Source organism: Chanodichthys erythropterus, chromosome 24, assembly GCF_024489055.1.
Source record: "Chanodichthys erythropterus isolate Z2021 chromosome 24, ASM2448905v1, whole genome shotgun sequence".
In the NCBI taxonomy this organism is placed as follows: Eukaryota; Metazoa; Chordata; class Actinopteri; order Cypriniformes; family Xenocyprididae; genus Chanodichthys; species Chanodichthys erythropterus.
The window spans coordinates 2047338-2065789 of NC_090244.1; the positions used below are offsets into that span (position 1 = coordinate 2047338).

An 18452-nucleotide genomic window follows, 5' to 3' on the forward strand; every position below is an offset into this window, starting at 1 on the left:
AAATTTGACTTGACTTGACTTGACTTTAAATAGTAGGTAATAGTATCATAAAAATAAATGAAAACGTTTTTTCTTTAGAGAAAGAAAAAAATTAAGAAGCAGTGAAATGGTTTAAAGTCCAGTGGTTTACAAATTGTTCATTTATTGAGATATTTTGATAAAAGAAATTTAGTATGATTCCAAGAATTTATTATATTATACAATATTTTAAAGCAAATGTGCCCATTTCGGGGAGATACAGATGGATTGCATAATATGAATGACCCTTGTAAAGTTCATGATCAATTTTTATGCCACATTATAGATGCATGTTTGCGATTATGAAAGGTTGTCATTTAACTAAAGGTTGACATAAAATTGGCAAAATCTTGTTGCATTAATCTTAATTGTGCAGTTTGTTGTCAGACATCAGTAGGGGAGGATCGTAACTCAATTATACTGGCTCACCAACGTGAAAGAAGGCCTTTAAATGCACATCTGGATTTTGGGTTTCTGTCTTGTCTTCATGGAGATTAATTGTTTCTCCTGTTAAATATAACAGACTCCTTTCCATTAGCTCTTTCCAGATGAATTTGTCTGATGTGGCCATTGCAGTACATTCTGTATAGATCTCAATCTGAGGTCTGGGATTATCTGAAATCAGGCAAAATGTCTTCATTTATAACTATTGAACCACCAAAATCTAATTTGCTTCTCTGAACATGATATTCTGGCGTAGATTCTCTCAGAGATGTTAACTTTACATGACAAGGAGCATGAAATCCCAAAACAAGGTCCAACTAGCGTAATTTAATCACAATCCCACTATCTGACTAAAACACAGGGCTCTGTATTCTCATAATATGAACTCCAGCTGTTAGTGAATATTAAGCGATCAGGAGACACCTCCATTGTGTACGGACAAGAGTTACGCAAGAGCTGACCCTTACACAAACATCAAAGCTTTCATAACCGCCCATCTTTTCCAGAGATTCATGTTGGTGTGGAAAATATTTCTGTTCCTCTTGAACTCATCTGTAGATGTTCTGAGCTCGTTGATGCGTTTGGGACATTAAGCTTTGATTTTCACTTGTTTACGGCACGATGATCCCAGAGAAGGTCTGAAGGTTTATGTCACTTTTGCTGTGTAATTTATTAGGACTGTAAAATATATTCCTAACCACCCACTTAACAAGCACCTTAGAACACCTTAGCAACTGCATAGCAACGCCTTACCAACTGACCAGAACACCATAGCAACACCCCAGCAACCACCCAGAACACATCAAAAACTGCATAATGATGCACTAGCAACCAACCAGAAAACCTTAGGAAACACATAGCAATGCCCTAGCAACCACCAAGAACACCTTAACAATTGCATAGCAACACCCTAGCAACCACCCACAACACTTTAGAAAGCACATAGCAACACCATAGCAACCACTAGAACACCTAAACAAGTGCATAACAACTCCCTAGCAATCATCCATATCAGAACACAGTAAAAACACCCAAAACACTTTCATAAATGCATTGCCCTAACAACCACCCAGAACATTTTAGTAAATGCATAGCAACTTTCCTAGCAACCACCCAGGACACCTTAGTAAACTGCATCGCAATGCCCTAGCAACCACCAAGAACACCTTAGCAACTGCATAGCAACACCCTAGCAACCACCCAAAACACTTTCATAAATGCATTGCCCTAACAACCACCCAGAACATTTTAGTAAATGCATAGCAACTTTCCTAGCAACCACCCAGGACACCTTAGTAAACTGCATCGCAATGCCCTAGCAACCACCAAGAACACCTTAGCAACTGCATAGCAATACCCTAGCAACCACCCAAAACACTTTCATAAATGCATTGCCCTAACAACCACCCAGAACATTTTAGTAAATGCATAGCAACTTTCCTAGCAACCACCCAGGACACCTTAGTAAACTGCATCGCAATGCCCTAGCAACCACCAAGAACACCTTAGCAACTGCATAGCAACACCCTAGCAACCACCCAAAACACTTTCATAAATGCATTGCCCTAACAACCACCCAGAACATTTTAGTAAATGCATAGCAACTTTCCTAGCAACCACCCAGGACACCTTAGTAAACTGCATCGCAATGCCCTAGCAACCACCAAGAACACCTTAGCAACTGCATAGCAACACCCTAGCAACCACCCACAACACTTTAGAAAGCGCATAGCAATACCATAGCAACCACTAGAACACCTAAACAAGTGCATAACAACTCCCCAGCAACCATCCATATCGGAACACAGTAAAAACACTTTCATAAATGAAATGCAATGCCCTAACAACCACCCAGAACACTTTAGCAAATGCATAGCAACTTCCTAGCAACCACCTAGGACACCTTAGTAAACTGCATAGCAATGCCCAAGCAACCACCTAGAACACTTTATCAAGCACATAGCAACGCCCTAACAACCATCCAGAGCATCTTATCAACACAGTAAAAACACCCAGAACACTTTAGCAAATGCATAGCAATGCCCTTGCAACCACCCAGAACACTTAAGTAAGCACATAGTAAAACCCTAGCAGTCATTCAGAAAGACTTATTTATCAACATAATACAAACCACCTTAGCAAGTGCATAGCAGCGACCTAGCAACCACCCAGAACACTTTATCAAGCACATAGAAACGCCCTAACAACCATCCAGAGCACCCTATCAACACAGTAGAACTCTCAGAACACTTTATCAAACAGAAAGAAATACCTTATTAACCACCCAGAACACCCAAGCAACAAAATAAAAATGACCTTAAAATACTTTATCAAGTATAGCCCATAGTAACACCCTAGCAACCACCCAGTGGTTGCCCTAGAAACCATGTAGCAGCGGTCTCTTCCAGAGTGGATGATAATTAGCCAGAATAAGTTTGTGGAAAAACAACTCATGGTTTCTTGTTACAGACTAAGAAAGTGAAGCCCATTTGAAAACCTGATGAAAGTTGTTCCTAAAGTTTCCTCCCCTCTGCTGCTCATTATGAACTCCCATTCCATAACAACAGGCCTTTTGTTATTCTTCTCCTGCTGTGTTTGTGGTGATACGGCTGTTGTCGTGGGAAACGTTCATTAAGCAGCCTCGTTCAGAATGTTCAGTTGAGAAGGTCGTTACAGTTGGACGGTGATTGATTGAGTGTTGCGTTTCACATGACAGGAGGGAAATCGGAATCATATATCTCTTCCTTGTATATGTTAAACGGATGTCCCATGTGTGATAAATGAGCATTTCCAAGAATTCAGTGCCGACTACAATAACAGTCCCATCCTATAGTGGAATGCAAACACATTTGTTTTTATCATAGTGTATGTTTTACCATAACAAAAGCTGCTTCTGAGAGAATGTGTGCAATTAACCTAAAAAGTTCAGCAAATATTATATTAAAAACTAGACAATTCTTCACATTTATACATGCAAGGCTTCATGATTAGTAACTAGTTTTTAAGTTTAAGATAGGTTAGTGTAGAGGAACAGCTTTTTCTTTTTTTTTTTTGTATTTTTTAAGTTTAAATCCCATCTGTTTTTATTATTTCATTTTACATTAATCTTGCAATCCTTTTGGGTTTTTGTCGAAGGAACTATTATGACAACTAACTTCCGGTTTGGCCTACAAAAATACAGCCTAGCAAGCGTTACTAAAATAAGAAGGCAGTGTCTGCGTCCGAGATCGCATACTCTCTCGAGTAGATACTCATTCTGAATAAGTAATTACTTCTCAACCACTACAAAAGATTGTTTTATATAGTTTAACTGTGCGTAGTATGAATCCATATGTTTGCAATGTTGTGTGACCTACCAGCGTCAGTTACGTCGCTTCACTTTCATTCATAAATCCTCTTCCGTGGCTTCATGGGATAGTAAATTGTCCATTGTATGCACAGTTCAGAATCTCGGCGGTGTGGTGAGAAATCAAGTCCCCCCAGGAATCGGGTCCCCTTTAGGATCCCGAGTGATCCCATTGGTTCAACGGACTTTTAATGGTTAGTATTTTTAGTACCTGACATAGGCGTAATTTGCATTTTCAGGATCTAACACAAAAGAAACATCACTTGTAAGCAATTCATTGGTTTGTGTTAAAGGTGCTCTATATAAGAATGACAACTAGTGGTTAAAAATGGGTGCTGCAGTCCAAATTCAAAATATTGTTTGCCCCGCTCCCTCCTTGTCAGGCTTGATGCTCTCGCGGGTTGCCAGTTTGAAGACGCGCAACAGGAGCGAGCTCAATTGACATTGGAAGGCGAGGAGACTTACACACTGTAAGATAATTAGTTGATTTATTGATTTATGATGAGTTGATATCGCGTTTTAATATGCTAGCGTTCGTAGAGATTTTTAGATGGATGCTGAGTCTTTTTAGGTTGGGTAGAATCTGTAATCTCTGACCCAGTTTGTTCGCTGGCTTCCATGGCTGCAATTCGCTGCATGTGTTTTCCGCCAACTGGCAACCCGGGGTGGGGAAATACTATTGGGTACATTGGCAACGTGTGGTCTTGCGCAGACCGAAACAAAAACAGAAATTCCGACACGGAACGCAAATTTCAAAGTAAAATAACTGGCTGTAGCAATGGTTTTCAGAGAAACAAGTATGCGAACTCAGCATGTTTAATAAATATCTGCAAACATATTATGGTATTTTTATGCTTTAGTATAGTCAAAAACTTACATAGAGAACCTTTAAATAAGATTTATTGTGTTAAATATGATTTCGTTTTCTCATGACACCGAAAATAGGTTATCCGGGTACTTTTGCCTACTCTATTATGAGTAGTACTGTGAATTCAGACATACTGCTTTTGTCACATACTCTTTTTCGCCTACTATATAACAGGGAAGAATGAGGTTTCGGATGCAGCCAATCACTCAAATTCACTAAACAGTTGTGACGCTTAGCATGCGATACAGCGAAACCTAAATTAAGTCATTCTTTTCAGCACAACAAGTCCTTTATATGTAAATGAGGCTCATTTCAGAACATGCTGGATTCACAAATGTCAGCGCTGTTGAATAAACGTGACGCTATTACCGCTCACGTGTAAATTAACGCTTATTTAAACAGCAAATTTGTAGATATTTTCTGTTGACCATTGCAGCAGTAATTGTCGCACTGCATGTGACTTTATCACGGATTGTACAGGTTTGCAGCATTAACCGATTTGCATAGTGAAAACAACACATGCAAATAAACCACATCGCCAGCGTGAGCAATTCATTAGTGAACTCCCTCCTCAGACTGTGAAGTAAACCATCATATTTAAACATCTTGTTTGTTGTTGTAATGATATTCGCCCTTGAGTCTGTGTCTTAATAAACTGGCAGTAATTCAGGTGTCTGTGACTTGCACATCAAACCAGTGCTGCGCAAACACATTAAAACATCATAAACAACACGCCTGGCCTGACATTTCCAATCAAATTACACTGGATAAATGCCACTCTTTGAGACGGTCTCGAGTCCTGATGCTCACTGACCCGGTGTCTCGTGAGATACTGATGGAAGTTTGTCCTGATCTTAGATCAGATCTCAGAGGATCTGGTTTTGTGATGCTGGTCTTGGATGAGGTTCATCTGGAAATAATTTTTTTTTTTTTTTTTTTTTTTTACCGTGTGAACAGCCAGATGATGGTGACATCATATAAATGATGGTGAGATTTTGTTGGATATATATTTATTGTGCATCCAGAGCATTCCAGAATCTGAAGTCACTCCATTCCTGCGTGAGCCAATCTGATTTTCCGCTGCATCGAGCGGAGTGTGGATTGTGTGTCCTTTACAGAATGTACACAGTGATGGTGTTAGATAATAAAGTAGTTTGATATACAGTCAGTGCCGCGTTAAGCCTTCGCGGGGCCCTGGGCTAACGAACGCAAAGGGGGCCCCCCCTCCCCCTCGACATCCATAATCGCGCGTCTTATGCGAATGAAGATTTTAATATGAATAAGATATCAATTTAAAACATGCGGACAAAAATGGTAAAAACATTTCTAGGATGGATTGACAAAAACAACAGGCTCATATGCGCTCCTCCATCATTATGACTTTGCATTGCTGATCTAAAAATGTAAAAAATAAAATTTAAATTTAAAAACGGCTTTTTACCAAGTCCAAGTTTAAATTCGACCGATTCGACTCTGGCTTTGGAATTTCAGAATGGTCGTAGCATCATTTCAGATGCGATGTGTCCGAAGATTATTCTAGTTAATTATTCTGTCACAGACTTTTTTAATGCACGTTTTATACCTAATAAATGTACTATTAGTTTCTTCACTAAATATGTTTTCATCACGTTTTATGTGCATTTTATTTCGTTGAATAAAAAGTATCCACCCCAACGAGTGTACGAGTTACATTTATTCACTTGTGCAATATCTTAAAATGTGCAGATGTGGCCGTTTTTTTTTTTTTTTTTTCAGAAAACCAATACGACTCGTTTAAAATTCTGTACCAACATTACTGCATGCATAAGTTTCAGAAACCCACCTTAAAAATGACGGTCAAATGCAATAGATCGTTAAGACATTGTATGGACCCTTTCTTTGTCCATTTACTAATGATTTTAGTAGTAACAACATAGATAAGCTTTAGCAAGTTATTGACAACATTATTTCTATTATGCTTCATTTTTATGAACATGCACACGGCTTCTGTCTCGCGCACAGACGCGCGTGCTAAAAGTATTTGGCTGCGGAAAGATGCGTTCGGCGTGTGCACTGCGCACTATCTAGTGGACTTTTGTTTTCAAGCACTCAATTCACTTTCGCATGGGCTGTTGTACAGTACACACACGGTCCGTGCCATCACAAAAATTGGGCTGCACGAGGACGGGGAGCGCGGAAGTCTGCGAACCCTCCTGATGACGAAAATTACGCGATGCGAACGCCCGAAGTATACCTTGGTGTTAAGCATGTAATAGCGGGCCACCAATCCACCCATATGCACATACCCAGACGCTACGCACACTGTCCTGGTTGTATTCCTGCGTGCGTGTCCGCTGCGCGCCTGTGACTCTTGATTCGGGTGTGACAACGATGCGTTTTAAAACGCAAAAGAGGATTGTCTCGCGGGCCCCCCAAGTGTTCGGGGCCCTGGGCTGCAGCCCATGTTGCCCATTAGGATAACGCGGCCCTGTATACAGTATAAGATGGGGGTTTTGTTCTCTTGACCATAGATGGTGAAGATCTCAACACCTCTTAATTCTGTCATTTCATCTAAATATCAACAGGATTTTGAGGTCAGTTGATCTAATTTAGAGATCTATGACTGTATTTTTGTGTGTGTATTTGTTAATGAGGGATTTGTGGTGTAAAATGAAGTGAATAATTGAACTGGCACAGAAAGTTATTATTTTTTCATTCGAACTGGCACAGAAGGTTGTTTTTTTGAACTTAACATCTGTAATTCATGCGGCTGTTATTGAATAATTCCATGAGGTAGATGTATGCCTACATTTCACACATTTTGCTATTAATAGGCTTTTAGCCTATTATAATATGGCTGATTAAATATGTATATATTAATTTCCCGTCCTATCTCTACTGGGATTCTGCTTTGTCTGTAATTAGTTATTCATCAAATTTAACAACAAAATCAATGACAACATTATGTTCTCAGAACATTCAAAACATCCAGTTTTTTAATTGTTTTAATGTTTTTTATTCTTCTTGGTTATCTGAACATTTATGGAACACATGGAGAACATTAAAGGAATGTTTTCTCTAATTTATCATTTTATATAATCGACTGGGTTGCCAAATCTGCGTTTTTCACATGGTTCAAACTGTTGCCTTGAGTTAATTTTTTCCCTCATGTGAAAAAATTTCACCTGCATTTCGACAGAAATGATTTTATTGAAATATGTTATATTATACCAATGGTAAAATTGTGATAGATGTTAAGTTTTGTGAAGGAGGGTTGTGAACGGTGTTTTTGATCACTAGTGGTTTTTGATTTGCATGACAGTGACTGTAAAATTTGATATTTGGGATATGGTCATTGGGTTACTTTTGATTGGCCATTGGGCTCAGTGTTGCCAAGTCCGCGGTCTACTTTTACACTGTTGCCGCAGGTTGTTTTTCATGTCCGCGGGTTGAGGCGAACCCAAATAACATGATATTTAGCCCCTGGAATGTAAATTTTACCAGGGTGACCCTGCCAAAAACACAAATGCGATTTTTTTTTTAATTGTAGGGGATTGGGCTAGTTTTTTGAGTAGCAAATGACCCTTCGCAAAGACCAGCCCCCCTTAGTTACTGTTGCTTTGTCCGACAAGCCATGGCGCTGTCACGCCACAGAGTGAAAAATACATGTGGAGCAAAGAGGACACTGACAACACGTCGACAGACAAGACAGAGCAGGTTACTTATGATATTAAACAATGTCCTAGCTTTCAAATTGTGTAATTTTTAAAGAAATTCCAACAATAAAAAACGTTTTGTGGCACTTTAAAGTGTCGTGACAGAACGCTGTAGCGCCTCAGGTGAAACGGCTCGTGAATTGATCATCTCTTCCTACTAGTTAATTTATAGCATCAAATAAACGTGAATGAACATCAGAAGGAATGTTGTTTAAAATGCGGAAAGACGTAAATACACACCATTTTTCAAGTTCAAGTCCACTGAGGTCAATCTTCTAACTCCTGACTGCTTTGTCGGACAAAATGGCAGATTCTGCATTATGATTACTTACATTGCTTGTCAATAAAACTTCCGGTGAATGGTCAATTGGCAGGTTTTGTTGTGAAAACCTGGCAACCCTTATTATTGAACGTTACTTTTAAATGTTCTCTGAACCATTTGAAAAAAAAAAAAAAAGCAGTAATGTTTAAAAACCATTAGACTAATGTCCATCTGAAATGTTTCAGAAATCTTTCCATTAATACATAAATAAAAACTGTGTGCTAATGTTCTGATAACATTATCAAAGAAAATTAAACTTTGAACAAACTCGAAAAACATATGTTTATAACTTTGCTAGCTTGGCCTGTAGCAGGATTTGTTGTTTCCTATGTACAGTCCTAATCAGTTTAGCAGAGCTTTAATCTACGAGATGAATTTCTGACAGATTACTGTGATTTGATTCTCTAGACATTCTGAACATGAATCCATCCAAAACAGCCAGAAAGAATGATAAAGATTCCCCTCATAAACAGCGAGGCAATAAATACACCAACACATCTCGGTGCAAAAACACACTTTTCAACATGGGGCATGACAGAGCGTGCCAGAGAGCAATAAAACTAACAAACGACCCAAACCGAATCCTAAATATTAATTTAGACCATCCATAGGATCCAGAGCGCATGCGTTAACTGCGTTTGGCGCCAAATCTCCTCAGAAGCCCCGCGAATGCTGCTAACTGCGGGTGTTTGTTGAAAGCAGAAACAGACTCTGGATTAACCTACAGTGATCCTGGACGGTTCAGGTGTTGTGCCGAATTCTGACCCCCGTGTGCTAATGAAAGCAGACTGACCCATGTCAAACCCTTCACACACACTCTCTGTCGAGTGAAATCCACCCGGGATGTTCAATAGAGACGGCTGAGCCATTTGTTCTTATTAAACACTGACATCTAGTGGTCACTATGAGACACGACAGCGCTTTATTTGTTTAGTTTTTATCCAAAAACAATACACTGACATTTCTACTTAGTGACCACGTTTGTCTAACAGCTATTTGAAATGTATCATATCAGTAAAGTATTGAATTAAATTAATTAATTTTCAGTCTTTTCTTCACACAGGTCTGTCGATGGCCTCAGAGAAATATAGCGCACAACCCTTGTCTCTTGTTTTGAACAACACGAGGGTGAGTAAATAGCGCTACTTTTCATCAGAGCAACTATTCTTTTAATTATCTGTGTTGCTTTGGTTATTGGGATGGATTACAGGCTGATTTGTGATTCATGTTAGTCAGATAACAGTTATAACAGATGGCATTTCTAGTGATTCCGTGCAAATCCTATAATCCCCTGGGATTATTGAAACAGTTGTTGAGTATGATGTTGTTTAAACAGTTCAGTATTGGACACACAAAATTAAATCGGCTAAAGTTGGAGAGATAAAGCACTTTTTAAAGTCTGATATGCATGCTGAATAAATCATAAAACATATGAACAAACTTATATATTTGCTGACACAGACTGCACTTTAAATATTAAATGATCCACTATACTGATTATTAAAAGTAATTCCTCTTTTTAGTATTTGTTATCTAACACTTAAAATATTTATATACATTATGCTCTGTTGTGGTTTGTTTTGTTGATTGCTGACTGATATGAAGTGATTTTATTTTGTTTGATTTTGTTTATTTTTTACACTTTATTATGTTATCTATCTATCTATCTATCTATCTATCTATCTATCTATCTATCTATCTATCTATCTATCTATCACTAATACTCTACCGCATACCAACACCCTAGCAGCCACCCAGAGTACCCTAGCAACTGCAAAGCAACACCCTAGCAACCACCCTGAATACCTTAGCAACAGCATATCAATACGCTAGCAACCACCCTGAGTACCCTAGCAACCGCATAGCAACACCCTAGCAACCCCCATGCACACCCTAGCAACTGCATAGCAACCATGCAGAATACCCTAGTAACTGCCTAGCAACCACTCCGATTACCCGAGCAACTTAATCGCAACACCTTAGCAACCACACCGAGTACCCTAGTAACCACCCAGAATACCCTCGCAACCACACAGCAACACCCTAGCAACCACATAGCAACAACCTAGCAAGCATGTAACAATGCCTTTGAATCCACACAGAACACCGTAGCAAACAGCATGGCCTTAAAACCTTAAAACTTTTTAAAACTACTTCAAAACCTTCAAACTTCAAGCTTTTAAAACTACTTTAAACTTTCTGGCTACTAGCTTGGCTTTCTCAAGCCAACATAAAGTTTGTCATTGTTACATTGTAATTATATATTTAAGTACTGAATCATATTAATAACAGGGTACGATTAAGGTTTGGTTTAGGGCTAGTTGAATTATGCATAATCTTTGCAACATTAATACCTGCCACTTTGATTTACCATGGTACAGTGATAGTACAGATGGTACTATGAATTTCAGTACCATATGGTACTCCAATGTACTACTAAAGATACCATGGTAAAATATTTATTCTTGATGGAGAGACGTATAAAAGGAACAATCCATGTTTTTTTTTTTTACACGTACATCAAGGAGGAAGTAAAATAATTGTGAGGGTCAAAGTCGCCAATGGCTTGATGACGTCATCCAGGGTTCAGTTCCGTTCAGTTACTGAAGGTGCGCTCGGGCTGTGCTGCGTTTGAGCACCGGCGTCCAGTGCGCGTGCCCGCACTACAGCTTGTGACCACACACCACCATCATCACCACCACCACCATCATCATCTCTAACATCATCATGATGATGACACGCGTGCGGTCCGCCGTCTCCAACATCATCGGCGGCATCATGGCTTCGGGTGCCAACGCGCACGAGAACCATCCGGATCTGCCGCCCCGGTTCCAGTACAGCAGGCCGGATTTCCTCGCGCTGTCGCCGGACGAGGTGGAGTGCTCGGCGGATCATATCTCCAGACCCATCCTCATCCTCAAGGAGATGAAGCTGCCCTGGGCCACCGGATACGCGGAGTGAGTATATAGCCTACAGACGCGCTCGTGATCGCGGATTTGAGCGCGCGGATGCTGCGGGGAATGTTTGTGTTCTCACGATGATAATCACATGAGGAATAGAGAATGAAAGATCCATGACACACATCCATACTTTCATTTCCATGCAGGGTTAGCAGGGCGCATGCGCGCATGTTGCGCATTATATCATAATCTGATTCAGATCAACTGTCCTAGTATACAGACTGCATTGAGATAAGATTTCAGACAGGCTGAATAAAAAATATTAAACCAAAGCTGTGATTAATATGACACTGAGATGATCAATACAATGACCTACATTTCACACCACTGCTATTTTAGTATTATTAATATAATGTTATTATAGTATTTATTAATATTTTGAATTAGCCTTTACCCTCAAGCTGTTCCACACCCGTAAGACCTTTGTTCATCTTCAGAACACAAATTAAGATATTTTTGATGAAATCCGATGGCTCAGTGAGGCCTGAGCAATGTCATTTCCTCTCTCAAGATCCATTAATGTACTAAAAACATATTTAAATCAGTTCATGTGAGTACAGTGGTTCAATATTAATATTATAAAGCCATGAGAAGATTTTTGGTGCGTCAAAAAAACAAAATAACGACTTATTTAGTGATGGCCGATTTCAAAACACTGCTTCAGGAAGCTTCAGGGCATAATGAATCAGTGTATCGAATCAGCTGTTCGGAGCGACAAAGTCACGTGTTTTCAGCAGTTTGACACGAGATCTGATTCATTTGTGCTCCAAAGCTTCCTGAATCAGTGTTTTGAAATCGGCCATCACTATATAAGTCGTTATTTAGTTTTTTTGGTGCACCAAAAATATTCTCGTCGCTTTATAATATTAATATTGAACCACTGTACTCACATGAACTGATTTAAATATGCTTTTAGTACATTAATGGATCTTGAGAGAGGAAATGTCATTGATCCCTATGCAGGCTTCACTGAGCCATCGGATTTCATCAAAAATATCTTAATTTGTGTTCTGAAGATGAAGGTCTTACGGGTGTGGAACGGCATGAGGGAGAGTAATTAATGACAGAAATTTCATTTTTGGGTGAACTAAGCCTTTAAAAAACAACACTGCAACTTACAAGAATGACAACTACAATATAATTATTTTGCAATAAGCATAACATTTTTTGTATCATCTGTATTAGTGATTTGATTGTCCTTCATCGTGGGATTTTCTGCAAAGTCAATGAATAGGGAATATACTTCAGTCTTTATATACTTTATCTTCAAGATGTTTATTTCACCTTTTAACTCTCTGATATGAGGATGTTAAAGTGTGATTCACTTCCCTTCCTGATGTTGGTCTAGAGAAGTGAGATTCAGTGGGAAAGAGCTGTCGAATGCCTGGTCACATGACCAGCCTCCTCTCTGATGAAAAGAGCAGGAAAACATTCACTGCCTCAGCGGTTCTTCATGTCCTCAGGGTCCTGCGGTCTCATGCTTAATGTCCACTTATCTGATGTGGATGTTTAACTTGAGCAGTAGAGTATTAACCAGAGCTAATGACCTTAAACACAACGAGAGTTGATGTTTATGCTTTTAGACCTATCTATCTATCTGTCTATCTTGATAATTGTTGATCTATGTTATGTAGTCAGAGTTGCTTTATTTTTATTTGTTCATGTGCAGCAGATATGATAAAATGAATGTGCACTGAACATTTAACATAAGGCTTTACATGACAAACACAATGTCATTTCGTCAAGTAGAACATCCTGAAACAACAGTCAAACAATCATTGGCAAAAACCCTAACCATAAAATGACCTGACCCTGAAATCTGATTGGTTGTGAGAAATGTTGTTCCTTGAATCCATTCACATTTTCACAGCATTTCCAGCAACATGAACGAGACCTCACAAATGTCCTTTCTGAATGATATGGCATGGTGTGCACTGTATGAACCCTGTTAGATCCTCATTAACAAATGTTCATTAACAAATGAGGATGCAGAAATCAGTTTCCGTGGAAACCCTGTTGTGATGGGGGCGATTATCAGATGCTCATGAGGGAGTGTCATGCTGTCCTCTGCTCTTTAGACTCACGCTGTGACTCTTCTGAGGAGATGATGGCATCATCAAGAAGCGTTTAGGAGCTCAAAAAGCTTTTTTTGATGAAGACCTGATGAAGGTTGTAGATTTAAACAAGCAAGATTAACTATTCCATCATCAATATGCCAAATGTTTGTCAGTATGAAAGGCTCTTGATTTATCATGACGTCAAAATTTTATCTGTGCACATCATTTTCTTTATTCATGTGCCTCGTAATCTTGAATCAAAATAACTTCCCCTCCCTCTTCTCTCTTCTGATGACGAGTTTACCGGCACGAGGGCGGGGCAATCTGTCACTCAAATGAGATCCACTAATAGCATTACTATTCAATCAATTCCCCATGGACAATATCAATATCAATATCAAAATATGATTAAATATGCAAATGTATGCCTGATGTTTAAGATTATCTATGGTTTAACTTCTCCCCATCTTAGTCACTATCAGAACAACTGCTTATCACTCCACAAAACGTGCGTTAAGAAGAGATTGTTTTATACCACTCAGACAGAGTTGTTTAAATTATACTGGCATGTATTTTAACCACATATTTCTTTCTAGGGTGACTTGTAACATTCTGTCCAGGGACTAGAGATGAAAAATAGGCCTTTGGCTAATTCTGGTGCATTCACAGCAGTGTTTTATTAATGTGTAATGTCCCTGTTAACTAAACAAATAAATAAAATGAATTAATAAATACATAGTAGTAGTAATAACCAACAACAGCAGCAATAACTGCAACAGCAATAACAGCAACGGCAATAACCAACAGCAGCAGCAGCAGAAATAACATCAGCAGCAACAATAACACCAGCAGAAGCAATAGCCCATGTCAGCAGCGGCAATAACCAACAGCAGCAGCAGCAATAACCAATAGCAGCAATAACCAATAGCAGCAATAACCAATAGCAGCAGCAACAATAACAGCAGCGGCAATAACCAATAGCAGCAACAATAACCAATAGTAGCAATAACCAATAGCAGCAACAATAACCAATAGTAGCAATAACCAATAGTAGCAATAACAATAACAGCAGCAATAACCAATAGCAGCAGCAATAACCAATAGTAGCAATAACCAATAGCAGCAGCAATAACCAATAGTAGCAATAACAATAACAGCAGCAATAACCAATAGCAGCAGCAATAACCAATAGTAGCAATAACAATAACAGCAGCAATAACCAATAGCAGCAGCAATAACAATTAGTAGCAATAACCAATAGCAGCAGCAACAATAACAGCAGCAATAACCAATAGTAGCAATAACCAATAGCAGCAGCAACAATAACAGCAGCAATAACCAGCAGCAGCAATAACCAATAGTAGCAATAACCAATAGCAGCAGCAACAATAACAGCAGCAATAACCAATAGCAGCAGCAATAACCAATAGTAGCAATAACCAATAGCAGCAGCAATAACCAACAGCAGCAATAACCAATAGTAGCAATAACCAATAGCAGCAGCAATAACCAATAGCAGCAGCAACAATAACAGCAGCAATAACCAGCAGCAGCAATAACCAATAGTAGCAATAACCAATAGCAGCAGCAACAATAACAGCAGCAATAACCAATAGCAGCAGCAATAACCAATAGTAGCAATAACCAATAGCAGCAGCAATAACCAACAGCAGCAATAACCAATAGTAGCAATAACCAATAGCAGCAGCAATAACCAATAGCAGCAATAACCAACAGCAGCAATAACCAATAGCAGCAGCAACAATAACAGCAGCAATAACCAACAGCAGCAGCAATAACCAATAGCAGCAGCAATAACCAACAGCAGCAATAACCAATAGTAGCAATAACCAATAGCAGCAGCAATAACCAATAGCAGCAGCAACAATAACAGCAGCAATAACCAGCAGCAGCAATAACCAATAGTAGCAATAACCAATAGCAGCAGCAACAATAACAGCAGCAATAACCAATAGCAGCAGCAATAACCAATAGTAGCAATAACCAATAGCAGCAGCAATAACCAACAGCAGCAATAACCAATAGTAGCAATAACCAATAGCAGCAGCAATAACCAATAGTAGCAATAACCAATAGTAGCAATAACCAATAGCAGCAGCAACAATAACAGCAGCAATAACCAATAGCAGCAGCAATAACCAATAGTAGCAATAACCAATAGCAGCAGCAACAATAACAGCAGCAATAACCAATAGTAGCAATAACCAATAGCAGCAGCAACAATAACAGCAGCAATAACCAATAGCAGCAGCAATAACCAATAGTAGCAATAACAATAACAGCAGCAGCAATAACCAACAGCAGCAATAACCAATAGTAGCAATAACCAATAGCAGCAGCAATAACCAATAGCAGCAATAACCAACAGCAGCAATAACCAATAGCAGCAGCAATAACCAATAGTAGCAATAACCAATAGCAGCAGCAATAACCAATAGTAGCAATAACCAATAGCAGCAGCAATAACCAATAGTAGCAATAACCAATAGCAGCAGCAATAACCAATAGCAGCAATAACCAACAGCAGCAATAACCAATAGCAGCAGCAATAACCAACAGCAGCAATAACCAATAGCAGCAGCAATAACCAATAGTAGCAATAACCAATAGCAGCAGCAATAACCAATAGTAGCAATAACCAATAGCAGCAGCAATAACCAATAGCAGCAATAACCAACAGCAGCAATAACCAATAGTAGCAATAACCAATAGTAGCAATAACCAATAGCAGCAGCAATAACCAATAGTAGCAATAACCAATAGCAGCAATAACAATAACAGCAGCAATAACAGCAACAGCAATAACCAACAGTAACAATAACCAACAGCAGCAATAACCAATAGTAGCAATAACCAATAGCAGCAGCAATAACCAATAGTAGCAATAACCAATAGCAGCAATAACAATAACAGCAGCAATAACCAATAGCAGCAGCAATAACAGCAACAGCAATAACCAACAGTAACAATAACCAGCAGCAGCAGCAGCAGCAATAACCAATAGTAGCAATAACCAATAACAGCAGCAACAATAACAGCAGCAATAACCAATAACAGCAGCAATAACCAATAGTAGCAATAACCAATAGCAGCAGCAATAACCAATAGTAGCAATAACCAATAGCAGCAGCAATAACCAATAGCAGCAGCAATAACCAATAGTAGCAATAACCAATAGTAGCAATAACCAATAGTAGCAATAATAGCAGCAGCAATAACCAATAGTAGTAATAACCAATAACAGCAGCAACAATAATAGCAGCAATAACCAATAGTAGCAATAACCAATAGCAGCAGCAACAATAACAGCAGCAATAACCAATAGTAGCAATAACCAATAGCAGCAATGACCAATAGTAGCAATAACCAATAGCAGCAGCAACAATAACAGCAGCAATAACCAATAGTAGCAATAACCAATAGCAGCAATAACCAATAGTAGCAATAACCAATAGCAGCAGCAACAATAACAGCAGCAATAACCAATAGTAGCAATAACCAATAGCAGCAGCAATAACCAATAGCAGCAATAACCAACAGCAGCAATAACCAATAGTAGCAATAACCAATAGCAGCAGCAATAACCAATAGTAGCAATAACCAATAGTAGCAATAACCAATAGTAGCAATAATAGCAGCAGCAATAACCAATAGTAGTAATAACCAATAACAGCAGCAACAATAATAGCAGCAATAACCAATAGTAGCAATAACCAATAGCAGCAGCAACAATAACAGCAGCAATAACCAATAGTAGCAATAACCAATAGCAGCAATGACCAATAGTAGCAATAACCAATAGCAGCAGCAACAATAACAGCAGCAATAACCAATAGTAGCAATAACCAATAGCAGCAATAACCAATAGTAGCAATAACCAATAGCAGCAGCAACAATAACAGCAGCAATAACCAATAGTAGCAATAACCAATAGCAGCAGCAATAACCAATAGCAGCAATAACCAACAGCAGCAATAACCAATAGTAGCAATAACCAATAGCAGCAGCAATAACCAATAGTAGCAATAACCAATAGCAGCAATAACCAACAGCAGCAATAACCAATAGTAGCAATAACCAATAGCAGCAGCAATAACCAATAGTAGCAATAACCAATAGCAGCAGCAATAACCAATAGCAGCAATAACCAATAGTAGCAATAACCAATAGCAGCAGCAATAACCAATAGTAGCAATAACCAATAGCAGCAGCAATAACCAATAGCAGCAATAACCAACAGCAGCAATAACCAACAGCAGCAATAACCAATAGCAGCAGCAACAATAACAGCAGCAATAACCAACAGCAGCAGCAATAACCAATAGCAGCAGCAACAATAACAGCAGCAATAACCAATAGCAGCAGCAATAACCAATAGTAGCAATAACCAATAGCAGCAGCAACAATAACAGCAGCAATAACCAACAGCAGCAGCAATAACCAATAGCAGCAGCAACAATAACAGCAGCAATAACCAATAGCAGCAGCAATAACCAATAGTAGCAATAACCAATAGCAGCAGCAACAATAACAGCAGCAATAACCAATAGCAGCAGCAATAACCAATAGTAGCAATAACCAATAGCAGCAGCAATAACCAATAGCAGCAATAACCAACAGCAGCAATAACCAATAGTAGCAATAACCAATAGCAGCAGCAATAACCAATAGCAGCAATAACCAACAGCAGCAATAACCAATAGCAGCAGCAATAACCAATA

General features: G+C 38.9%; 1 protein-coding gene across 4 annotated transcripts in view; it reads left to right on the forward strand.

Moving 5' to 3' along the window:
* Nucleotides 1–18452, forward strand: part of ppm1h (protein phosphatase, Mg2+/Mn2+ dependent, 1H) — a 77483-nt gene that overhangs the window by 29741 nt on the left and 29290 nt on the right. For all 4 annotated transcript variants that reach the window (XR_010893907.1, XM_067379468.1, XM_067379466.1 and 1 more), the window contains 2 exons: nucleotides 9757–9821; nucleotides 11219–11650. Coding sequence is in view for 3 of the 4 variants with exons in the window: in XM_067379468.1 (XP_067235569.1) it covers nucleotides 11421–11650 (230 nt within the window). In the remaining variant the exon portion in view is untranslated. The remainder of the gene's footprint in view (nucleotides 1–9756; nucleotides 9822–11218; nucleotides 11651–18452) is intronic.